A 25,819-nucleotide genomic window follows, 5' to 3' on the forward strand; every position below is an offset into this window, starting at 1 on the left:
AGCCAGAAATAGTTAGAAATAATTGCAGTATGTATCTCTAATGAAAAATAAATTGTGGATAATTACTTTTTAAATTGTGCTTCTAACGACACTATCAAGAAAGTGAAAAGTGGCCGGCGCCGCAGCTCACTAGGCTAATCCTCCACCTTGCGGTGCCGGCACACCGGGTTCTAATTCCAGTCGGGGCACCGGATTCTGTCCCAGTTGCCCCTCTTCCAGGCCAGCTCTCTGCTGTGGCCCGGGAAGGCAGTGGAAGATGGCCCAAGTGCTTGGGCCCTGCACCTGCATGGGAGACCAGGAGAAGCACCTGACTCCTGGCTTCAGATCGGCGTGGTGCGCTGGCCATGGTGGACATTGGAGGGTGAACCAACGGTAAAGGAAGACCTTTCTCTCACTGTCCACTCTGCCTGTCCAAAAAAAAAAAAAAAAAGTGAAAAGTATTTACAAATCACATCCAATAAGGTTGCTTTTTTTTTTTTTTTTTTTTGGCTTTTCAAGCTTTTATTTCAAGAGCCCGCCCATCTGCTGGCCCCGCCCCCAAAGGCCCAAATGGCAGAGGGAAGGCCCAAGCCAGGTGGGTGGCATGGGGTGGGTCAGGCTATATTAGTAGGAGGCTGGAACCGAGAAGTAACTGGGAACTTACACATGGCACTCAAGAGGCTATACGCTCAGTTTGTAGTTCTGTGCAGATCAACTCCTTCCATTGAGGGAGTTCCACCCGTATGGAGTGGCTGGGTTCGATTCCCACCTCCAATAACTAAGCATCGGAAGCACCTGTGAGGGCTTGGGGCTAGGATTGCTGAGTCACCCTCCCAGGACCTGGGAAAACACCTCCCAGGTTACTACGACCCCCACAGCAGATAGGTCCCCTTGCCCAGCCTAACCCAGACTAGACCTTGGCTGTAAGTTCTGGGAGGCGCCCGCCCAGCACAGGCAGGGCCTGGGAGCTGCTGCCACCCCAATACGTGCTGCTCAGTGGAGCAGCCGGAGAGGAGGTGGCATATCCCGGGGAGGCTTCCTTGGCAGTGAGGACCTCAGTTTTTTTAAAAAGCAAAAAACTGGACCAATCCTTTCTCCGAAGAAGATGTATGAATAGCCAATAAGAGCATTAAAAGATGTTCAACCAGTTCTCTTAGATTTTTTTATTCCATTCTTTTTCTTTTCTGGACTAAACAGAAGAGGGAAAAGGAAGAGTGGGTATGGAATGAGGAACTACTATGTTCCTAATGTATTTATGAGATACATACAAATAAAAGATGTTCAACATCGTTAGCCATCAGGAAAATAAAAATTTAAATCATAATGATATCACCAAAATACTAAAAATTTCAAAGACTGACAATACCGAATGTTGATGAAGATGTGGTACAAGCAGATCTCTGATGTATTGCTGGTGGGAATATAAAATGCCATGACCACTATGGAAAATAACTTTCCATTTCTTTAAAACTTAAAACATACCTACCATCTGACCCAACAATTCCACTCCTAGACATTTATTCACAAGAAGTAACGTGTTCAAAGGTATTTATATAATCTTGACTCATAATAGCTGAAAACTGGAAACAACCCAAATGTCTCAGTGGTTGAATGGGTAAATCAACTTTATGGTCATACAACAAAAAACCATACAGCATTTAAAAAAAAAAAAAAAAAAGTTGGCCGGCGCCGCAGCTCACTAGGCTAATCCTCCATCTGCGGCACCGGCAGCCCAGGTTCTAGTCCCGGTTGGGGAGCTGGATTCTGTCCTGGTTGCTCCTCTTCCAGTCCAGCTCTCTGCTGTGGCCCGGGAGTGCAGTGGAGGATGGCCCAAGTGCTTGGGCCCTGCACCTGCATGGGAGACCAGGAGAAGCACCTGGTTCCTGGCTTCGGATGGGCGCAGTGCACCAGCCGCAGGGGTCATCTGGGGGGTGAACCAATGGTAGGAAGACCTTTCTCTCTGTCTCTCTCTCACTAACTCTGCCTGTCCAAAAAAAAGGGCTGGTGCTGTGGCACAAAGTGGGTTAAGGCATGACTTGCAATACTGGCATCCCATACTGGTGCCAGGTCGAGTTCCAGCTGCTCCGCTCCGATCCAGCTCTCTGCTAATGCACCTGAAGATAGCCCAAGTCCCTGGACCCTTGCACCACATGTGAGACCCGGATGAAGCTCCTGGCTTCGGCTTGGCCTAGCCCAGGCTGTTCCAGCCATTTGTAGAGTGAACCAGCAAATGGAAGATGGCTGGCCAGCGTGTTAATGCCCTGGCCTGAATTACTGGCATCCTGTATGGGCACCAGTTCTAGTCCCGGCTGCTCCTCTTTCGATCCAGCTCCCTGCTACAGCCTAGGAAAGCAGTGGAAGATGGCCCAAGTCCTTGGGCCCCTGCACCCACATGGGAGACCCGGAAGAAGTTCCTGGCTCCTGGCTCCGGATCAGCACAGCTCCAGCCGTTTAAACCATCTGGGGAGTAAACCAGTGGACGGAAGACCTCTCTCTCTCTCTCTGTAACTCTGACTTGCAAATAAATAAATAAATCTTTTAAAAAAAGAATGGAAGATGGCTCTATCCTTTTCTCTAACTCTGCCTTTCAAATATTAAAGAAAAAATGTGGGGACATACGGTTAACTTGCTCCCTGGGATGCTTGTATCCCATATCAGATTGCCTGGTTCAAGTCCTGGTTCCTCAATTTCTAATCCAGCTTCCTCCTAATGCACACTCTGGAAGACAGCAGATGATGGCTCAAGTGCTTGGGTTCCTGCCACCCATGTGAGAAATGGAGTTCTGGGCTCCTGGCTTTAGCCTGGCCATGCCCTGGCTGTTGCAGGCATTTAGCAAGCAAACCAGTGGATGGACGATCTCTATCTTTCAAAGAAAATGAAAATAAAATTTCTTTAAATGAACTAGTATACATATGACACAGATGAATCTCAAAAACAATTATTTGGGCCAGCATTGTGGTATAGCAGGTAAAGCCACCATGCAGTGCTGGCATCCCATGTGGGCCCCTGTTCTAGTCCCGCCTGCTCCACTTCTGAACCAGCTCTCCCCTATGGCTTGGGAAAGTAGAAGATGGCCCAACCATTTGGGGAGTGAACCAGCAGAGGTAAGACCTCTGTCTCTGTCTCTCTGTAACTCTGCTTTTCAAATAATAAATAGATCTTAAAAAAAAAAAAAAAGTGTTTCTCCCTTTGAAACTAGCTAGATCCAGAAACAAACATTAAAAAAAAAAAAAAAAGGCCCAAGTCCTTGGGTCTCTGTACCTGTATGGAAGACCTAGAAGAAGCTCCTGGCTCCTGGCTTCCAATTGGCCCAGCTGCGGTCACTGTGGCCATTTAAGGAATGAATCAGAGGATGGAAGATTTCTCTTTGCCTCTTCCTCTCTCTAACTCTGCCTTTCAAAGAAATACATTTTTTAAAACAAATTATGAGTGAAAAGCCTGACACAACAAAAGAGTACAGACTGTATTGTTTCTTTCACATGAAATCTTAGAATGAAGTCTCTAGTTCTCTACTGGGTTGGTCTGCTTCCAAGCTCCCCTGCCTGGTTGCTGGCCAGGTTCAGTCCTGCACTGGCTATAGGTCAGAGGCCTGTCAGTTCTTCTCCACAGGTCAGTCACAACATGCAGCTAGCTTCCTCCAGAGTGAATGGAGAGTAGGATGGAAGCTGGCCGATTTTACCCTAATCTTTAAACTGATATCCATCATTTTTGTTACATTCTTTTCATTTTAAGTCTCCAAGTCCAGCCCACATTCAAGGGTCTGAAAACCAGGAGGTCATTGGGAACCATCTTCTAGGTCAAACTTTATGTAAACATACAATTTTATAGTCATAATGGGGAATGACCATGGGTAGTACTCCTTTTTAGAAAGCTCATGCACTAAAACTCTCATCCTTTGATTAATGACTAAAATTCCATAGAGAGATTTAAGCCTTCAGTTTAAGGGTTTAACTTGCAAAACATGAACTATTCAGAGTTTCCTTTTGGGCCTAACAGTATACTATTTTTATACTGCACTGACCTAAAATTGGGTATATTATATTTTCCTAAACTCTACTTTGAATAGAGGGCGGACAAAAAAACAAAAACAAAAAAAACTTGATAAGCCAACAAAATAGCATTTGAGTGCACATTAAGACTGTTTTAGAAGTCTGCATCCCATATAGGAGTGCTGGTATTCCAGTCCACAGCTCCACTTCCAATTCCAGTCTCCTGCTAATGCAGACCCTGTGAGGCAGCAATGATGGCTCAAGTAGTTGGGTCCCTGCCACTCACCTGAGACCCCCAGACTGAGTTCCAGTCTCCTGGCTTTGGCCTAATCCAGCCCTGGCTTGATGCAGGCATTCAGGGAGTGAATCGGTGGCTGGAAGTTCTTCTGTCTCTCCACCTTTCAAATATAATGAAAATAACTATTTTTTAAAGAACTGAACATTTTTGCCCATGGCCAGTAGACCTGTTGGTAGATCAGCTTAGTTTTTTTTTTTTTTTTAAGATTTATTTATTTGAAAGAGTTACACAGAGAGAAAAGGCGAGGCAGAGAGAGAAAAAGAAAGAGGCCTTCCATCCACTGGTTCACTACCCAGTTGGCTGCAACAGCTGGAGCCATGCCTATCTGAAGGCAGAAGCCAGGAGCTTCTTATGGGTCTCCCACACAGGTGCAGGGACCCAAGGACTTGGTATCTTCCTCTGATTTCCCAGACCATAGCAGAGAGCTGTGGAACAGCTGGGACTCGAACTGGCACCCATATGGGATGCTGGCACTGCAGGCAGCAGCTTCACCTGCTACGCCACAGCGCCAGCCTCAGCTTAGTCTTATACTCTGCATTGCAATGATATTTTAATATTCTGTTTCTTGACCTTAGATTGTAAGTGGAAGTTTTTCTTTTCTCTTTTTTACTGGAGAAGAGCCATCCTGGAATGTGAATATGCCACATGGAATAATCTAATATTCTCCCCAATTTTCTACAGCTATCCTGCTGTCTTAATATCTATTTCCAAGCATTTGCACAAGTTAAAGCTGTGGTAGAGAGATTAAATGAGTGAATACATGTAAGGCATTTAGTGTCCAACCCATAGTAAGTGCTCAATACTATTATTATGATTGATGCTGTTTGCCGCTGCTCTGATCTCTCCTGCTCACCTTGAACGGTTCACTTCCTTCCTCAATACCCTCTGCCCCTGCTTCAAATCTAACCTGTTCAGCTTAGCCTCAATGCTACTTGACCCTATGAAAACGCCTTCTTTTTGATCCTATCACATTCTCCATCTAAACCTTATTCATTTTGAAATGACTCACCTTCTACTTAACAGCAAAGATTAAGGCTATCCCCCATAATTCCTTCTTTTCTTGCAGTCCCATTCTCTTTGTTTCAAGTATCCATTCTTCCCTCCTGCCTCAAAGTTAGGTGCAATATTCTTTGACTAACCCTCCATGTCAATTTTTTTAATTCAACCTCAGTTAAAATTAGGCTCAGCTGCAAATAGAAAATACCAAATAACAGTGACTTTTAAAAAGATGTTTCTCTCAGATGAAAGAAATCTAGTAGTAAGATATTGTGAGCTTACATGTTAGCTCCACAATTTGTCAGGGACTCTTTTTTCTTCTTCTTTTTTAAGATTTATTTATTTGAAAGGTAGAGGTGGGGGTGGGGGAGGGGGAGAATGAGCGTCTATCTGCTACTTCACTCCCCAAAAGGTGCAGCCTGTGCTGGTCCAGGACAAAGCCAAAAACCAGGAACTCTATTTGGTTTTCCCATGTGGGTGGCAGGGGCCCAAGTACTGGACCATTTTCCTGCCATCCCAGGTGCATTAGCAAACAGCTGGATTGGGAATGGAGCAGTCAGGACTTCAAAGGGTGCTCAGATATGGGATGTCCACTGGGCCACAATGTCACCCCCCCCCCCAAAGAATTCATGATTTTTCCTTTCTCACGGTTATGCTGTCCAGAAAGCATGGTCTGCATCTCCATGGCACAAAACTTATGCCAAACAACGAGCGGACAACTTTGCAGGAAGTAAAGTGAAGTTTAAGAAGTCAAGACCACATTCTTAAAGACCCACACAACACTTAATTTACATGTAAGAGGCCAAAACTTTGTCACTTGGCACATCTGGCTGCAAAGGACCCTAACAGGCGCTGTTGAGCTGGGAGACAAAATGTGACTTTAAGAAACAAGTCCCCAGCAAGCCACATAAGAAGGGCCTCTGATGCTCAAAAGGAATGAAGCCTGGCTTCAAACCCCGGGCCTTGTGCCCCCTCCAGCCTGAACCCCGGTTCTCCCTAAAATAAAATACTTTCTGCCTTAAGAAGCCACCTCTTTGCCTTCTTTGAACGCTAAAAATCCTGAAACCTAATTAAAAACTCCAAAATACTCTTGAACCTCGCAGTCTCTTCATTTCACTGAAAATAAAAATTACTGCTCTCCTTCACAATTTCACATTTCATTGTCTGCTCATCCCGAACCCCTTAAACTCCATCTATTTCTATTATATGCTTCCTAACGAGGCTCTGAGTTCCTGGAAGCACTGAACATAGACCTTAAGTCCAACGAAGTTTAAAATTTTATTTATGCTTTCCTTCACAAATAATACACGTGGTACACTGTAAAAAATAAAAAGTACAAACAATGCAGACGTCCCCATGGGTCACGTCCATGAGATATTCAGAAAGGCGAATACCGGGGTTTCAGTTTGTTCACTCTTTGTCACACGCTGCGGGTTTCGCTACTCCCTTAGAGGCCACTCCCAGAAAAAGGCTTGCTTTAATTCCACATCACAAACGCGAATGTTCAGAGGGGATCTCCACCTTGAACCGCCCCTGCCTGAGAGGGCAGGCCGAAGACAGGTACGAGATTCTCACGAGTTCCGGAATCCGCTCGGAAAACTCAGGCGCGGCACCTCTCTGACGTATTTCCGGGGCGCCAGAGCGAAAGGAAGTCGTGGTGCCGGTGGGCGATCCGGAAATCGGGAAGATGGTGGTCACCAGATCGGCACGAAAGCGGGCGGTGAACCAAGCCTCGTCGCCTGGAAGTTCCCAGCAGAAGGTAGGTGATCCGACTTCTCTCTGTGTTTCCTGGCCGCTTCGCACAGCGACGCCGCGACGCGGAGGTCCGGCGGAGCGTGAGGGGAACCCATGGGGCGAGGCCAGGAGTTTTCGCGCCATGCAGTGTACTTGATCTCCCACCTGACCTTTCGTGGAAACTTTAGTCCTCGCACTGTCCTTTAAGGCATTTCTGAGGCTAGGTAACTTACGTTGGGTTGTTCAGGTACTTTTAAGCTTCTTGGCCCCGCGCCAAGGAGCGTGAATTCCTACCACCGCACACGTGAGTCTCGTTTGGTGGGACTGGGGAGAAGAGCGTAATTTCCGCGTGGGAAGGCTGGCAGTGAGCCAGCACCACCTCCTTATGATGTGAGGCGGGCTGTGGTGATGCCGCCTCGGACTCAGCGGCTGCTGTCGTCTGCTGCCACATTCTAACTGCAGAGAAGGGAAGGGACCGGCAGTTTCTTGTCTGTGAAGGCAAAGGCAGCGGCCGATGCCATTGTGTGTTTCTAAACACAGCTTTGCTCAGAGTTAATATTTGCCTTCTCTCCTCTTGTACAAATCGACCAGAATGTTGATACACCTCGCATATTTGACTTTGAATAAAGAAAATTCTCTTTTTAATTCGTCTGCTACCAGAAGTCAAATCTAGGACTAAGATGGGTAAACCAAATGCATGGTCAGATCCAGCATTTAAATAGTTGACTTTTTTAAAATCATGAGTTTGGTTGTTTTGTAGTAATCTTGCTTACTTGGCTTTGTTTGTTTTAGAGGGCTTTTAAATTGTACTTATTTATTTTCTCCTTGTCCCAGCCCTGCCTAAATTACAGTGTGTTGTCTTTGGCCTGCAGAATTCTGCTGCTGGAGGGAATCAAGAATATCCAGAAAGCAGGCTGGGCTCTGGATCTGATGACCGGGAACAGAGTTCGAGCTCTCGAAATCCTAAATCCAAAAAGAGGAAGGATGGACCTGCCAGCACACTATCCGGGATAACTGAACCATCTGATGGAGAGACCTCTGAGGCAGAGTCAAATTATTCTGTGTCTGAGACCCAGGAGCCCATTTTAAGAATAACTAGGAGGAGGCAAATCTTAATTGCACCCACCCCAGTGTCTAGTGTTAGAAAAAGGCTGAAAGTAACCCCAGTAAATGAATCTCATACTGAAGAAGTTGTTTCTGAAGCAGAATCTCATGCTTCAGGTGTTTCTAGAATTGCGCCTTCCACAGAGCTAACTACAAGAACCCAAAGATGTACAGATAAATCTGTAACAGATCCAAGCCAAGACTCACATGCTGAAGCTGTATCTGATGCTGAGTCATCATGCTCAAACATTTCATTTTCTGGAATTGCACCTAAGAGAACCACCAGGAGTAAGCCAAGCAAGTTACAGACACAAATTGAGAAGAAAGATACTAAAATTGGCCCAAGAAATGAAAAGCAAATCATTGATACGCCTGTGAACTCAGAGGACTTAGATACCAAACAGACTTCTCATTTACAAGCAAGCTCTCTTTCTCAGATCAATAAATCAAATGTCTGTAGTAATGAAATTCATAATGACTTTGATGATTCCTTCCACGTAAGTTCAGAAAAAATACTGACAGTGCGGAAACACCAATATTCTAATGAAAGAGAGAAAGGACAGGCCAGAGTTGTATCTCCTAAAGAAACAAAACAGAATTGTAAGAGTTTGGATGAAGGCAGCAATGAAATAATAAATGAGGGAAAAGAAATGAATGAGAACTCCTCTCAGTTGAGTCTTTCTAAATTTCAGGACGCTAGCCCTCAGCAATTAGCTTCTCAGAAGCATTCAACCCCCCGTAACAAAACCCCTTCAGAGCCCTCACATCTGAATTGTGAGGCTGTAATGAAATCGTTAGCCCACACATTTGCGGTCGTGGAAGTGAATAGATGGAATGAAGAGAGAAACAGCCCCGTAAAAACAAGTGACTTAACAAAGTTTGGTAATGGTGATGATAGTGATAATGAAGAGTCCACAGTTGTAAGTGTCAGTGATGATAAGAACCATGATGAAAGGAATGTAGATCTTGAATGTGATACCACACTAAAGTCTGCACTCGGCACATCTCAGGATATTGACGGTCCTGTTTTATTAGTTCTAAGCAGTGATGAAAGCCAGCAGTCTGAAAACAGTGAAGATGAAGAGGATACCTTGTGTTTTGTTGAAAATAGTGGCCAGAAAAAGTCATTAAGTGGCAATTCGGGAGATAAGTCGAGTGGCAATGAATTGTTTGTGATTGACACAACTCCTGGATTGAGTGCTGATAAAAATTTTTACTTGGAAGAGGAAGATAAGGTAAAAGAGGTTGCCATTGAAGAAGAGGAGGAAGAGGAAGAGGAAAGTGAAGAAGAACCTTCAGATCATGATAAAAATAAAGATGCGGAGTTTAGTGATGAAGACGACTTACTAAATAACACAAAGTCTAAACTGTAAGTTTTACCTCTTTTTTTTTTTTAAAGATTTATTTTATTTGAAAGGCAGAGTGACAGAGATCTCTTGTCTGCTGGTTCAGTCCCCAAATGCCTGCAGCCAACTGGCAGCAGGACTAGGCCAGGCTGAAGCTAGGAGCCAGTAACTCCATCCAGGTCTCGCACATGGACAACGGGCCCAGGCACCTGAGGCATCATCCACTGCCTCCGAGGTGCATTAACAGGGATGCTGGCTCAGAAGTATGGAGTGGCCAGTCCTTGAACTAGGACTCTACTATAGAATGTGGGTGTCCCAAGCAGCAGCTTAACCCACTGTGCCAAAATGCCCACCTTTATTTTTTTTTCAGTAAAGTTTTGATAGATATTTCAAGTGGTTAATTTACCATAAAAGTATTAAATACTAGAAAGCATAGGAATTGAGAAAATTACTGCCCTGGGTTCTATGGGGAAGAGCTCTTCTGTCCAGCATTTCCCTCATCTTTGTACCATTGTTAGTCATATTCTTCCCAGCAGTGACAGCTAAAAGTGCTGCTTTTGGTCATAGATTACAAATTATCTGTTGGGATTTTTTTTCCATGGTTGTTAAGAGCAATATAAAAGGAAGAAAGTAACTTATTTTTAATTTTTTTCTACATGTTAATTGTAGAGAAATTGAAAAATATAGAAAATAAACTGCTGTAATCCCATCTTTTATCTATTGAAAAGCTCTAATATTTGGTGCTTTTTTTTTCCCAGTATTTTTGGTGTGTTTTTTTTTTTTTTTTTTTTTTTTTTTTTTTTTTTTTTTGATAGGCAGAGTAGACAGTGAGAGAGAGAGAGAGAAAGGTCTTCCTTTGCCGTTGGTTCACCCTCCAATGGCCGCCACGGCCGGCGCACCGCGCTGATCCAAAGGCAGGAGCCAGGTGCCTATCCCGGTCTCCCATGGGGTGCAGGGCCCAAGCACTTGGGCCATCCTCCACTGCACTCCCTGGCCACAGCAGAGAGCTGGCCTGGAAGAGGGGCAACCAGGACAGAATCCGGTGCCCCAACCGGAACTAGAACCTGGTGTGCCGGCGCCGCAAGGCTGAGGATTAGCCTAGTGAGCCGCAGTGCCGGCCAGTATTTTTGTTTTCAAACTTGTTTTTCTTTGTCATAGATCCCTGGTGCCAGTGTATCCACTGGAAATATAGGCAGCCTTCTAAGGCACTATATAACAACAGATGCCAAGTCTTAATCAGTGAAATCAGTCTCTGAGGCTAGGCTCAGGCATACTTACCTTTTTAAAGGCATACTATTCCTCCCCACACTAAATCTAGTGTATGTTTTGAGTTAAGAAATACTGCCAAAGCATTGCAATAGAATGATACTAAGTTTATATAAATAGGGAAGAGAATGACTTAACTGCAAGGGTACTTTTTTTTTTTTTTTTTTTGTTTATTTAAAAGGTAGAATTGCGGACAGTGAGAGGAAGAGACAGAGACGAAGGTCTTCCGTCCGCTGGTTCACTCCCAGATGGCTGCAACAGCTGGAGCTGGGCTGATCTGAAGCTAGGAGCCAGTAGCTTCTGGGTCTCCCATGTGGGCGCAGAGGCCCAAGCGCTTGGGCCATCTTCTGCTTTCCCAAGCTATAATCATAGGGCTGGATTGGAAGAGGAGCAGCCATGGGATGCCAGTGCCACCAGCGGAAGATAAACCTGTGCCACAGCACTGGCCCCACAAGGGTACTTTATAAAAAGTATCCTTCTGAGGCTGGTGTTGTGGATAGTGGGTAAGGACACCAACTGTGACACCGGCATCCCATATGGGCTCTGGTTCTTGTCCTAGCTGCTCCACTTTCTATCCAGCTTCCTGTTAATGGCCTGGGAAAGACAGCAGAAGGTGATCCGGTGTTTTGTGCCCCTGCCACCCACATAGCAGACTTAGATGAAGTTCCTGGCTTCAGCATGGCCCAGCCCTGCCTGTGTTGCAGCCATCTGAGGCGTGAACCAGTGGATGGACGATCAGTCTGTGTCTCTCCCTCTCAATCTGTAACTCTGAATAAGTAAGTATTTAATAATAAAAGGATCCTTCCTTTGGTTACCAGTTATATAAAATAGAAATTCTCATATAAATGTAGCAGCAGCCTAAGCCAACTGTAGAAGGTTCTGAATCAGTATATCCCAGGGTGTGACATATTTCTTTTTCTTTGTTTCCCCCCCTGGATTTGAGAAACAGAGCTCCCAATCACTGCTTAATTTCTCAAATGCTCACAATAGCTGGGACAAAGCTGGGTGCCATGAACTCAGTCCAGGTCTCCCATGTGAATTGCAGAAACCAAGCTACCTGAGCCATCACTAATACTTCTCAGGGTCTGCATTAGAAGGCAGCTGGAGGGACCAGAGTTGTGGCATAGCAGGTAAAGCCTCTGTCTGTGATGCCAGCACCCTGTATGGATGCCGGTTCATGTCTCAGCTGTTCCACTTCCCATCCAGCCTCTGCTAATGGCCTGGGTGGAGCAGTGGAAGATGGCCCAAGTGTTTGGGCCCCTTGCCACCCTATGGGAGGCCCTGATGAATGAAACTCCTGTCTCCTGGCTTCAGCTTGGCCCAGCGCTGGCCATTGCAGTCACCTAGGGAGTGAGCCAGCGGATGGAAGATCTGTCTCTCTCTAATTCTGACTTTCAAAATAAATAAATGTTTTTAAAAAGGAGGAAGCTGGAGTCAGGAGTCAGAGCCAGGTATTCTGATGTGGGATGCAAATGTCTTAATCACTAGACTAAATGCCTACTCCTACATTTATGTGAGGCTTGTTTTCCAAAGAAGTATTGTTAAGGGGAACAAAATTACAAACCTACCTAGATGTGCTGTAAAGTTGTTGGAAAGTAAGTCACCTAGGTTTGTGGGTGGACATGTAGTGCCCAGGTCATTGAAAAAAAAATTTAGAAAAGCGGTGATAGAGAAGGAGAGACAGAATGTCTACCATCTGCTGATTCACACCCTAAAGGGCTGCAACAGCCAGGGCTGGTCCAGGCTGAAGCCAGAAGTCCAGAACTCCATCCCAGTCTTCATGTGGGTGACAGACCAAAGCATTTGAACCATCTGCAGGAATCTGGGTTGGAAACTGTGCAGCTGGGACTCGAACTAGTGCTCTTTTATGAGATGCTGGTGTTGCAAGCAACAGTTCAATCTCCTGGGCCACAATGTAGGCCCCATATATATATATATATGTGTGTGTGTGTGTGTGCATATATATATATATATCTAATATTTAAATAAATCTAATATTTATTTGAAAGAGGGAGAGACAGATTTTCCATCTGCTGGTTCAACTACCCAAATGGTGGCATCAGCTAAGGCTGGGCCAGGCCAATGTCATGAGCTTCATCTGGGTCTCCCATGTGAGTACAGGGACCCAAGTCCTTGGGACATCTGCTGCTTTCCCAGGCACATGAGCAGGGAGCTGGATCAGAAGTGGAGCAGCTGGGACTCGAGCTGGCACCCCATTCATAGTTTAACAAAAAAGCTAAATGGATACATGCTTATTGCTGTTGAAAACACTGATTGAGACCCTACCAAGTGCTCTTAGTCACCCAGGAAAATATTCTAAGTTTTGATAATTTAGAAGTTTTACTTTATTCATTTTAGAGATGGAGATATATACATTTACTAGCTTACCAACTATGAAGTTGAGCTGAATTGCCAGGTAGTTCCCCATCTTTCTTTAATTATTTATTTATATAATCTTTGGGCATATTATATGGCCTGATTTCCTTTAAGAAAACCTGAAGGGATGGGTGTTTAGCCCATTAGTTAAGATGTCCGTGTTGCACACTGGAGGACCTGGGTTCAATTCCCAGGCTCAGTTCCTAAATCCAGCTTCCTGCAAAAGCAGACCTTGGGAGGCAGAAGTGATGCCTCTAGCTGTTGGGCTCTGCCACCCACATGGGAGACCTGGATAGCATTCCTGGCTCCCAATTTTCATCCAGCCCAGCCCCAGCTGTTGTGGGCATTCAGAGAGTGAACTAGCTCACTTTCTGCCTCTCATATAAATTGTTTTTTTAAAATGGAAAATCTGAAGAATAAATCTGGATGTGTTTCCAAAAAGTTTTAAAGATTCATTATTCATCCCAGAGTTGTTCTAAATGACTATACTAGGTTTAAGATGTATATTTATTCACACTTCTTCAGGAACTCTATTGGTAAAAAAAAAAAAAAAAGCCTCTCTTTTTTGGTCATTGAAGTATAAAGGAAGAGGAAAATTAATTATTTTTAAAATGCAGTCTTCATTTGTTTCCATTTTGATTTAATGACTTGACCTTTAAGTGAAGATTTCTCTTTCAGTTTGAAGTTGACAAGCAGCAGCATAGACCCTGGTCTGAGTATCAAGCAGTTGGGTGGCTTGTATATTAATTTCAATGCAAACAAACTACAGTCTAACAAGAGAACCCTAACCCAGATCAAGGAGAAAAAGAAAAATGAGGTAAGTTATATGAATTATCCTGTTAGGTGTTTTTTTTTTTTTTTTTTTTGACAGAGTGGACAGTGAGAGAGACAGAAAGAAAGGTCTTCCTTTGCCGTTGGTTCACCCTCCAATCGGCCGGCACGCTGTGGCCGGCGCATCACACTGATCCGATGGCAGGAGCCAGGTGCTTCTCCTGGTCTCCCATGTGGGTACAGGGCCCAAGGTCTTGGGCCATCCTCCACTGCACTCCTGGGCCACAGCAGAGAGCTGGACAGGAGGAGGAGCAACCGGGACAGAATCCGGCACCCCGACTGGGACTAGAACCCAGGGTGCAGGCGCCACAGGCAGAGGATTAGCCTATTGAGCCATGGCACCCGCCCCTGTTGGGTTTTCATAGAACCAACCAGCCTCTTCTAGAAACTAGTCCTTGTTAAAAGACTAATTTACTTGTGGTAAAACAACATTGGCCTGATGTGCTCCTTTTTCTCCCTCAGTAGAGCAACTGTTTTTTTTTTTTCATAGAGTCTTGTCTATAAAAGATGATTCTAAAAAAAAAAAAAATCAGTAGAGGCTCAATGACCCTCTTAAACCCACCAGTTATGATTGCAGAGGTTCTGTTTTGTTCTTTTCTCACTTTATTTTCAGTTCTTAACTGTTTGCGATCCTGTTGAGAATCAGGAAAAAGTGTGTATGTGCATATAAACAAAGTTTTACCTATAATTGCAGATGGAATTACCATCTTACCTAAACCCTTAGCTTTTGTCATCACCTTGTACTGCTTTCTCCCCAATCTATATTGTCTACCCTTGATGGCCTTACCATCAGACCTTTAAATCCAGGTGTCTGTCCGTTTGGATGTGCTCAGGCACTTGACCTTACAATAATTCCCCTTCTCTCCACAGGCTGAACCAGTTTCTCCTTTTGTGTTCTGTATCCTAGTTAAAGTGTCTTCCCATAGGCAGTCAGCCACCAAGCCAAGGGGACGTCCATCCTCTATCTTGAAAAGGATGTTACTCCTTGAGCAGCTGTCACTGGCGAGTGCAGGCGTTTCTTTCTTTCTTTCTTTCTTTCTTTCTTTCTTTCTTTCTTTCTTTCTTTCTTTCTTTCTTTCTTTCTTTTTTTTTTTTTTTCAGACAGAGTGGACAGTGAGAGAGACAGAGAGAAAGGTCTTCCTTTTGCCGTTGGTTCACCCTCCAATGGCTGCCGCAGCCGGCGCACTGCACTGATCCGAAGGCAGGAGCCATGTGCTTCTCCTGGTCTCCCATGGGGTGCAGGTTCCAAGTACTTGGGCACTCCCGGACCATAGCAGAGAGCTGGCCTGGAAGAGGGGCAACCAGGACAGAATCCAGTGCCCCAACCAGGACTAGAACCTGGTGTGCCGGCGCCACTAGGCGGAGGATTAGCCTGTTGAGCCGCAGCGCCCGCTGCAGGCATTTCTAAAAAGCTATTTTAGTAGCATCCCTATTGATCTTGCTGTTTTCTTAGTTCCTCAAGCCGTCCTCCTTTCTTCTGCTAGATCTCTCTCTCTGAAAACACAAATCTGACATGGTTTTGTCCTGCTTAAGTCCTTCAGTGATTTCTCAGAGGCTTCAGGGTGATGCTGTACTGCTAGCTTGTCTGCTTACCTGCTAAATTCTTGCCATTGGATGCTACTGAAATTCCCTAAACATACGTGCTCTTTTGAAGACCAATGAAATGTCACAGATGACTGCCTTGGGAAATGTGCTTTGACTACCATCCCTCCAGTACTTCCCCCCACCTCCTCTGTGCTTCTGTAACACCTGAAAGGAATGGTCGGTCACCACCAAACACACCAGACACCAGAGTAAAGGAAAGATTTATTGTTGGGTGGGGAAAACCTGACAGGCTGCCTCACCATGTACAAGGGAAATAGCAGCCTGTTCTAGGAGAACAGGTCTTACATAGTTCTGTAGAAGTAAGGAAGTGGGAGCAGTGAATCCCATTAGGATGGGGGTGGAGCTGACGCTTGTGGTTGGGCCATTTGGTCACCTGACTTCTGGTAAGCCAGGCTGAGCTTAGGATTGAAGCTTAATGGTACAAGATGGTGACAGGGCCAGAGCCAAAGATGGCGTCTGAGGCTTAGATGGCACTGTAGATTTTTGCAAATGATACCCAGTATAGGTCAGATTCATTGTCGTGTGATGTAATTGTTAATTTACTGTCTTTTACCTTTGCATTCTTAAGGTTTCTCCATCTCAGTTCCACTGATGTGTTTTGGGCTATATAATTCTTTGTTGTGGGAGGATGTCCTGTGCATTGTATGATGTTTAGCCCCGTGTTTGGTTTCTACCAACTAGATGTCAGTATCATTGTTCCCTCCCCTCACCACCAACAAAAATGTGTCTACCTATTGCCACTTGCTCACAGTTGAGAACCAGTGTTCTAGAGCCTAGTATAGGACTTGACAGACAGCAGTCTCTTTATTATCTATTAGGCATATGTTATGGTCGCTTTTCTGAGTGACAAAAAAGCCTAGACCGCTGTTGTGTGACCCAGAAACTCTAGACCTGAGCCTGAAGTGTGTGTCTGACTTAATTTCTGAAGTCATTGTCAGAAGAATGCTTGAGTTGTATTTCCAAGAACCATTTTGTAGGCTCAGGAGCAGTCTTACTTGGGTCTTGCAAGTAAGGAAAATACTAAATATCCTGAAACCACTTTTTTTTTTTTTTTTAATGATTTACTTATTTCTTTGAAAGAATTACAGAGAGAGAGAGAGAGAGAGAGAGAGAGAAGATATCTTCCACCTGCTGGTTCACTCTCCAAATGGCCAGCCCTGGTGGCCAGAGCCAGGAGCTTCTTCCGAGTCTGCTGCTTTCCCAGGCACATTAGCAGGGAGCTGGATTGGAAGTGGAGCATTTGGGACTCCAACTGGCGTCTGTATGGAATGCCAGCACTGCAGTGGCAGCCCCTGAAGCCTCTTTTTAATCACAGTTTTATGAAACTAATTATCCTGGGCAACTCACAAAAATAGAGGTCTTTTAGGAAAACATACAGGTTTGACTACAATTTTAAGACTTAGAAAAGTTTAAAATGTTTAAAAAATTGTATAACATTCTGACATTTTAAAGGCAACCTTAATTTTTATAGCTTCTGCAGAAAACCGTCATTACACCTGAATTTGAAAAAAATGACTGTGTCCCACCATATAGTGAATCAAAGCATCAGCTTCAGAAAAAACGCAAGGTAAGAAAAGTAATGTATTATTTTAGAATGCTTAGAGGTGTCTGACTGTAAATTTCAGCTTATACAACATATTTGGTCTATACATATAATTCCAAAGAAAGTTATCATAGATATCTAAGAAATGCAAGTACAGTTTTATTTACCTTAAAAAGAGTGAAAGCCAAAAATTTAAGGTTACTATCCACAAGGCCAGGAACTTTGTTGCCAGCTTTTGTAGGGATTTTAATGTAGCCCACTAAAAACCCTGATCTACTTAGTCTGCCAAATAAGAAAATGGAAAATGTTTTCTTTAGTAATGTAGTGGGGAAAATGTCCTTTTGTTGTGTGGATGAAACAAATAACTTGCTAAGAGTTTTCAAAGGAATAATGATTTTTTTATGTTAAAAATAATACAACTATCTGGACTATTGGAGTGAGTGGCTCTCTTAGACCTGAGTGACTGAATAAAAAAGTTAATGTTTATATAAACTCCAGAAGTGAAAATGTTTTTATATATTATATCTTATTTGGGCTATTTTAGATAATAAAATTTGAAAGCTATGTGTTGTTCTCCCAGCAAGTCTTCAGGTACTTGCTGAGAGACAAAGTAGATTTTTAAAATGCCCTCATTTATGAAACATAGTGTACCTAGTTTATAAAAAAAAAAAGTGATTTAATTTCTTTTATAAAGATGATTCTGGAAATAAATGTTTTGTTATAAAGTAACCATTTTTTAACCATTTGTTTTTAATTCAAAAAATCTTCTGTATTATTGGGGGGGGGACTAAAATGTATACTTACAGCTTATTAAAGTTAGAACGTTTATTTTTGAAATCTGGATTTCAGAAAGAGCGACAAAAAACTGCGGGTGATGGCTGGTTTGGTATGAAAGCTCCAGAATTGACAGATGAACTGAAAAATGATCTCAAAGCTCTGAAGATGAGAGCAAGCATGGACCCAAAAAGGTTTTATAAGAAAAATGATAGAGATGGCTTTCCCAAGTATTTCCAGGTATGACACAGACAGAAGTCATGATATTCAATGGTTTTTACTTTGGGTAATAATAATGATCTGTTTATTTTTAAAATAGAGGAATATTTACAATGTATATGCTTCATTTGGGCAATATCTACTTAGCTATATAACAGTATGGACCCAGTTCAGATAACCACTGGCTTATAATGGGCTCCCATGTAAATAGTGTTTCAAATAGTAGCTAGCTTTCCAGGTCAGCTCGCTAAAAGTCAATGAACCTGTAAGGTTCGGTATATGAATAATACTAGCCTAAGAGCAAGAGGCCATGCGGTGGGGTATAGGGGTGGTGTTGAAGTACAGCAAGTTATACCACCATCTATGATGCTGGCCTCCAATATCAGAATGCTGGTTCAAGTCTCAGCTGCTCCCCTTACAATCCAGCTCCCTGCTAATGCTCATGGGAAAAGCAACAGAAGATAGCCCAAATACTTGGGTCCCTGCTACCCACTTGGGAGACCCGAATGGAGTTCCTGGCTTCTGGCTTTGTCCTGGCCCAGCCCCAGCAGCCATTTGAGGAGTGTACCAGGGAATGGAAGATCTCCTCTATGTCTATCTTTCACTCTGCCTCTGAAATAAAATTATTTTTTAAAGAGTCCATGGAGGATGGAGGGGGAAGTAGCAGTCATTTTACTAATTCCATCTTGTTAAGGTAGAGGGACATCCCCAGGCAGCTTCTGAAAGGAGTTAAAAAGCTAGTTTTCAAGGTGTTTTAAGATGAAAGCTTAGCTGATTTATGCTCTTCAAGTTCATTTTATTGTTTCTGATTACCTTTTTTTTATTAATCTAGATTACTAGAGCTTTTTGTTTTTGGTGTTTGTTTGTTTGTTTGTTTTAAAGATTTTTATTTATATATTTGAGAGGTAGAGTTACAGAGAGAGGGAGTGATAGAAAGGTCCTGCATCCACTGGTGGCCCAATGGCCGGAGCTGAGCCAATCCAAAGCCAGGAGCCAGGAGCTTCTTCCAGGTCTTCCATGTTGAATGCAGGGGCCCAAGAACTTGGGCCACCTTCCATTGCTTTCTCAGGCCATAAGCAGAGAAGGAGCAGCTGGGACCCAAACCAGCGCCCATATCAGGTACTGGTGCCATAGGTGGAGGCTTAAGCTTCACCACAACACTGGCCCCTAGAGCTTTAATTTTTTTTTAATCTTCTTTAAGACAGGGGGCTCCTTGCAGGTGGCGTCCAGAAGTTCTGTTTATTTTACATTTAACACAGTTCCTGCCACACAGTAGACACTCTGTAAATGTTAATTGGATGAATGAACAGATGTAGAAAGGTCACTAAGTAGGTTCTATGCTTGCAGTGTTTATCATAATCTGGAGATCAAATCGGTCTGTGGTAGAATTTATTTCATTGAATTAGGAAGGTAAAAAGTATATATTACTGGTATACTTTTCTCCTGTAGTTATGAATTTACAGAAAATTCTGGATCTACTCAACTGAAAAGAGAAATCATTAGTAGCACCAATGTGTTGACGGAATAGAGGATTTTTTTTTCTTTTTCTTTTTTGACAGGCAGAGTGGACAGTGAGAGAGAGAGAGACAGAGAGAAAGGTCTTCCTTTGCGGTTGGTTCACCCCCCAATGGCCGGCGCACTGCGCTGATCCGATGGCAGGAGCCAGGTGCTTCTCCTGGTCTCCCATGGGGTGCAGGGCCCAAGCACTTGGGCCATCCTCCACTGCACTCCCTGGCCACAGCAGAGAGCTGGCCTGGAAGAGGGGCAACCGGGACTAGAACCTGGTGTGCCGGTGCCACAAGGCGGAGGATTAGCCTAGTGAGCCGTGGTGCCAGCCGAGGATTTATTTTTGTTTAAAAAAAAAAAGATAGCAAGGCTAACTTTAATATTGGTATAATGTAACCTGTGTTTCCTATTCCTTTCTGTAAATAGACTTTATTAGGGCTACACTGCAATATGAAAGTAACTTGGCATTGAGGTATTGTATGACTTATTTCAATTAATTGTTTCTAGGTTGGAACTATCGTTGACAATCCAGCTGACTTCTACCATTCACGAATTCCTAAGAAGCAAAGGAAAAGGACTATTGTGGATGAACTGCTGGCTGATTCTGAGTTTAGAAGGTAAAGGAATTATTTCATTTTATAATATGTATACTTCTCTTTAAAATATGCATGCATGTGTAAAGTTTCAGGTAATTGAAAAAGATTACCTCATTTAAAATAAAAATCTATTATATTTTCATGAACATAATAAATATACTTTAGGGCATGTTTCTTTAATGTCTAGCTTAATTAAAAGGCCGGCGCCGTGGCTCAATAGGCTAATCCTCCACCTTGCGGCGCCGGCACACCGGGTTCTAGTCCCGGTCGGGGCACCGGATTCTGTCCCGGTTGCCCCTCTTCCAGGCCAGCTCTCTGCTATGGCCAGGGAGTGCAGTGGAGGATGGCCCAGGTGCTTGGGCCCTGCACCCCATGGGAGACCAGGAAAAGCACCTGGATCCTGGCTCCTGCCATCGGATCAGCGTGGTGCGCCGGCTGCAGCGGCGGCCATTGGAGGGTGAACCAACGGCAAAGGAAGACCTTTCTCTCTCTGTCTCTCTCTCTCACTGTCCACTCTGCCTGTCAAAAATAAAAAAAAAAAAATAAATAAATAAATAAATAAATAATGTCTAGCTTAATTAAAGACAGAGGCTGATACCTACTTCTGCAGATACCATGTAGCCTCTGAAAAACTCCACTGTGCAGGTGAGAAAATGAGGGTGAAAACGGCAGTAATCACTTAGTATATGTACGGAAGTAGTTGGACCCCTTGAAAGGATCTCATCCACAGATCACTCAGACTCCTGTTGGTTTAAATGAGGATACTTCATGGAAAACCAGACTAAAAAGGTTTATTTTGGTGCCCCAAAAAATTGAAATCCAGGCATAGTTTTTCCATAATACACATTTTCTACAAACTTTTTGGAGATCTCATATGCATGAATTTAAAAATTTTTAATTCCATTTTCTGTGATAACAACATTTCTAAGGTTCTAAGAAGTCGATACCATATTGTGTATATTCAGATAAATATGTCTGATTTGTTTAGTCCTTTTCATTTTTGTTTCACAAAAGTGTTTAAAGCCATTTGACATCACCTAGTAGATGGCTCTCTGGTTACTCAAGGTTTTCAAAAATCTCATTTTATCACTAAATTGCAGGCTGTGAGGGCAGGCTAGCTGTCTTTTCTACTGCTCTATCCCAGCTCCAAGTTTGACTCCTCTCACAGGGTGGCAGCTTCGTACATAGATGGTGACACTGCATGAAAGATTTTAGATTTAGGATTCCCTCCCCAAATTATGAACTTTCAGGGTCTGATTTTCCGTACTTCACAACCTAAAGGTCTGATTTTTCTGTTTAGGTATAACCGAAGGAAGTACTCAGAGATCATGGCTGAAAAAGCAGCAAATGCAGCAGGAAAAAAGTTTCGAAAGAAGAAGAAATTCCGCAATTAAGATTCACTCTGCAAGCCACTGCATTTATATCTCCTCTTTATTCATTTACTGAAGATGTTTTTAAACCAACACCATCACATAAATTAATGTAGACTGACCCTTTTTTTTATAGGGATTTCTATTTGGGACAGATAGGCTTGAGAGCCTTGACCCATGTGCTCCTTGGAATAAAAAATAGAGGTGTTTACAAGGGACCCATCCCAGCCTTGACTCTTTAAAGGCAAAAAGGAAGAACCTCAGTCACTTTAACAGAATTAATGTTTTTGTAAAGTTTTCAATGTTAAAGATTTTTTTAAAGATTTATTTATTTATTTGAAAGGCAGAGTTAGACTTTTGTCCACTGGTTCATTTCCCAAATAGCCACAACGGCTAGGGCTGGGCCAGGCCAAAGCCAGGAGCTTCTTCAGGGTCTCCCATGTGGGTGCAGGGTCCCAAGCACTTGGGCCATCCTCCACTGCTTTTCTGGGCACATTAGCAGGGAACTGGATTGGAAGTGGAGCACCAGGGACATGAACTGGCACACGTATGGGATACCTGTATCCCAGGTGGCAGCTTAACCATATGTGCTAAACACTGGCCCCTTAAAGATTTAATTTAAAAATATTTAGGAAGTATAAAGTTTACTGGCATGTTGAAAGAATTTTAAAAATTACGCATTTTGTGCAGAGTTAAGTTGCTGCTTGGGACACCCACAATCCAGATCTGAGTGCCTGGTTTGAGTCATGGCTATTCCACTTACAATCCGGCTTCCTGTTAGTATCTTGGGAGGACCAAATGACGGCTTAAGTAGTTGGATTACTGCCAATCATGTGAGGGACCTGGACTTGGTTCCAGGTTCCTGGCTTTGGCCTGGCCCAGCCCTGGCTATAGCAGACATTTTGGGAATGAACTAGTGGATGGGAGATCTTTCTCTCTCCTACCTTTCAAATAAAAGGAAAAAAAAAATTAAAAATTATCAGTGATACATAAACAGTTATGTAATTATTATGTAGTTTTGTAGTTTTGTATGTATATATGTATGGTAGGAAGGAAATGGCAGACAGGTAGTGTCTATAGTTAGCTACAAATTCAGATACAGAAAGTTGGTGAGGTCAGTATACAGAGAGATCGGTTTGTTTGCAGTATAAAAATCACAGTTGAAAACAAATGATAAAAACATTCCTGGAGCAAATGTGTATTAGCATAAAACCAAGGAACTAGGTGAAGGACTATAAAGATAGGGCAGTAAAGATAGTTTCTTTAGCTTAACTGTGAAAAGATCCAGTTGTTGATCATTCAATAAATGTTTCTCTGTATAGAAAAGCTGAGAACTGTCCCAGTTACTTTCAAAGTGTGAACCAATTCCTCACCTGCCGTATGATTTTCATGCTATTTTCAGAATGCCAAAATAGATAGTATTGCTCTGTGCTTCAAAACTGTTGTTAAGGAGCATGCATTCTGACACAATGGAAACTGCTGCTTTGGATGACCAGCTCCCAAATAGGAATGCCTGGTTTGGGTCCCAGTTACTTTGTGCTTTTTATTTATTTTTTATTTTTTTATTTTATTTTATTTTATTTTTTTTTTTTTTTTGAGATTGATTTATTTGAAGAGCCAAGTCCAGTTTCCCACTTGAAGCCAGGTGGTTCCTATTAAGGGTAGGGCATGGTAGATGGGGATGATGGAAAACAAGTTGTTCTATCACAGCTTACCTGGGAACTACTGCAGTCAGGCTGTTGTATGAAAGTATTTTTTAAAAGTGGTACTTTTTTTCCCATTGGCTACCATTCCTTGCAGTTAAAACCTCCTTGGTCAGGATTACAAAGCAGGTACTAATAGGGTTCAAATACTAAAATCCTGACCTCAAATCCTCTGATGTGCTGAAATACCAACGTCTTGTTCATTATGGTAAAAAAACTGAAATCTCTGTGGAAGCATTCCTTGACCTTTTCCAATGGTAAGAAAGAAATATGTACTGTAGTCAGCTACATGAAAACAGATTTTTGTTTGAGAGGCTTTAGTCTTCTCTCCATGTACTCCTTGCTCAGGGAAGTTATGGTTATGAAGCCACCATGGTTCACTGCTCCTCTACTCATGCCCAAAACTTCACTTTGTGCTGCCCATTAGCCATTTTTCTCTCTGCTCTCTGTAAGGAGCCATGTTCCCCGGATTTGCTTTGACTGGCTTCCCATGCCTGAAGGACATGAGGAGGGGAAAACCCAGGGCATTTCTCTTTGCCTTGGGTTGGCTGACAGCTCTGCCATGGCCCTCCCCTGGATGGTCCAGACTCTCAGGTTCTGCTGACACTGTCTCCTGCACTGTCCATCTGGCACTCGGTAGAGGTTCCTGCCGCTACAACCTCTGGGTTGCCTATACTTTCAGCATTTCCTTCACCAGTGCAACAATTCCTTGATTAAATTCTCCAGTGATATCCCCTGTCTATAGTCACAGAACCAGTGACTGTCATGTTTTGTTTCAGCATCATTAGCAAAGAGACTGCAAGACTTCCCCCTTTCCTCTATGGACCCAGGACACAGGATTTTTACCTGAGAATGTGATCACCTGGGGGGAAAAGTCCTCCAGAGGTGAGATTGGAGTGGGACCCTGTGCTGTCTGTCCCTTTATCTCCTCCCAAAGGCTAGTATATCAACCTAATACCAGAGCAACTACCTTAGAACAGGAGGTGGAAGCCATGTTTTGAGTATGAAAGAATAAGAAGGAACTTGGGTCTCATGACCAAATTAAGTAGCTGCTTATGAAAGCGAAATAAACCTATCAAAGCCACTGTCATTTTGGGTTTCCTGTCACAGCTTACACCGATCCTAAACAATGGAATTATCGATCCCTGGCTCCCTACTGCTCGCTAGGCCAAACTTTTTGAAAGATGTGCTGCCTCATCTATATTTCCTTCTGGCATGATTCATTACAAAACCAGTACCCCAATTGTATATTTAATTGAATGTGGGTAAGATTATAAAAAACTTGCTGATGGATATGGAATGCTCCAGTTCCAGAGGAAGTAGAGTGAAACTGCTCCCACTCTGGTCTTTTAAAAGTCTGTACTGACCGCTGGCAGCAGTAAGATGGGAGCATCACCACCTCTCAGGCAGCTCCCACTTTGTCAGTACTTCCCTGGGTGTATGTAGTGGAGCTGTGGAAAAAGAACATAAAGAAAATGAGTCCTCGAACACAAACACCTCCTTCTCCATCTTCATGTTTTTATCTCCTCCCACTTCCCCCTTGGCTCAGAAATGCAGGCATTTCCCCCATTCCTAGGCTAATCCCTCTCCTGTGACTCCCATGAACATTTTGGCATCTTAACTTTCTCTTCTGTAAAATGGGGATACTTGTTAGGACCTGAGAGATAAGTAAATGACAAGGATTATATAGAATTACTGGCTTAAAGCAGGTGTTCAGAAAAATGTTAGCTGTCTCCCTTTTCTTCTTGCCTGCCTTCTGCCATGGAGGAAACCTGGCCTGCTTCTCCTCCTACCTCCCAGAAGGACTCACTCTTTGCCTATCTTTCCAGTGTCTGTGCTCTGGGCATCTGTCCTCAATCCTCATCTCCACACTCTCCCAGCATGATCTCTATGTCTATAGCTTCCAGTGCCATCTCCAGGATAATGAATTTTAAATTCCAAACTTAGATCTGTCTCCTGGGCCCCAGACCTCCTTTTTCTTCCCTCTTCCCTTCCTTCAACTCTTTCCTTCCAACATTCTTTGGTTCTATAGTTACTGAGAGCCTGCTATATGTTCAGCATTGCATATCCAATTACCAGCCATGCAACTTCTCCAGGATGCACCAGAGACTTCAAGTGCAACACATGCAAATCTGAACTCATTTCCCCCCTAACTAACTTGCCTCTTCTAATGATTTATTTCAGCAACCACGCTTATTAGAAATGGTGGCTCAGCCATTCTGAGTGTTCCTCTATAACAGTCCTTCAAGTCTATCAATTTGGCTTCTCTTGAAGCATGGTCAATTTGTATGCTTTTCCTTCTCCCCAAACTATCTTCCTGGTTCCAACCCTCATCATCTTCTTACCTTAATGGCTCTAAATGCTCCTGAACTGGTCTCTTGGCCACCAGTCTTGGGCTGTTCTAGTCTGATCCATACTGTAGTCAAAGGGATGATAAAAAAAAATCTCTCCATACTACTTCCCAGCTAAAAACTGTTCTGTGGTATTCTATTGCCTTAACATGGTGTACAAGGCCTTTGGGACAGGATCCCTGTTGGAATCACTCTGTAAAGATATATATATATATATATATATATATATATAT

At 43.3% G+C, this 25,819-nt stretch overlaps 1 protein-coding gene and 2 long non-coding RNA genes across 4 annotated transcripts in view; 1 reads left to right on the forward strand and 2 right to left on the reverse strand.

The window, feature by feature from the left end:
- Positions 1-6,790, reverse strand: LOC138850598 (uncharacterized). Its single transcript, XR_011390569.1, has 3 exons — positions 6,657-6,790; positions 1,633-4,366; positions 1-1,578 (listed from the first exon to the last, which is right to left on the reverse strand). It is a non-coding gene; the product is annotated as an uncharacterized lncRNA (long non-coding RNA).
- On the forward strand, positions 4,459-25,117 carry DNTTIP2 (deoxynucleotidyltransferase terminal interacting protein 2). 2 transcript variants are annotated; one of them, XM_002715851.5, is made up of 7 exons: positions 4,459-7,021; positions 7,869-9,469; positions 13,767-13,905; positions 16,996-17,091; positions 17,917-18,081; positions 20,074-20,183; positions 21,463-25,117. In XM_002715851.5, exons 1-7 carry the CDS (start codon positions 6,950-6,952, stop codon positions 21,554-21,556), a joined length of 2,277 nt encoding a protein of 758 aa, XP_002715897.2. In that variant the 5' UTR covers positions 4,459-6,949; the 3' UTR covers positions 21,557-25,117. The 2 variants fall into 2 exon arrangements, 1 of the variants encoding a protein (XP_002715897.2); XR_007923977.2 differs by lacking the exons at positions 20,074-20,183; positions 21,463-25,117 and adding an exon at positions 15,453-15,680 and having other exon boundaries at positions 17,917-18,034.
- The window catches only part of LOC103350121 (uncharacterized), a 10,610-nt gene continuing 5,516 nt past the window's right edge, over positions 20,726-25,819 (reverse strand). Inside the window, exon 3 of the long non-coding RNA XR_001794503.3 lies at positions 20,726-24,686. This is a non-coding gene — a long non-coding RNA (uncharacterized lncRNA). The remainder of the gene's footprint in view (positions 24,687-25,819) is intronic.

Source organism: Oryctolagus cuniculus, chromosome 7, assembly GCF_964237555.1.
Source record: "Oryctolagus cuniculus chromosome 7, mOryCun1.1, whole genome shotgun sequence".
Taxonomy (NCBI): domain Eukaryota; kingdom Metazoa; phylum Chordata; class Mammalia; order Lagomorpha; family Leporidae; genus Oryctolagus; species Oryctolagus cuniculus.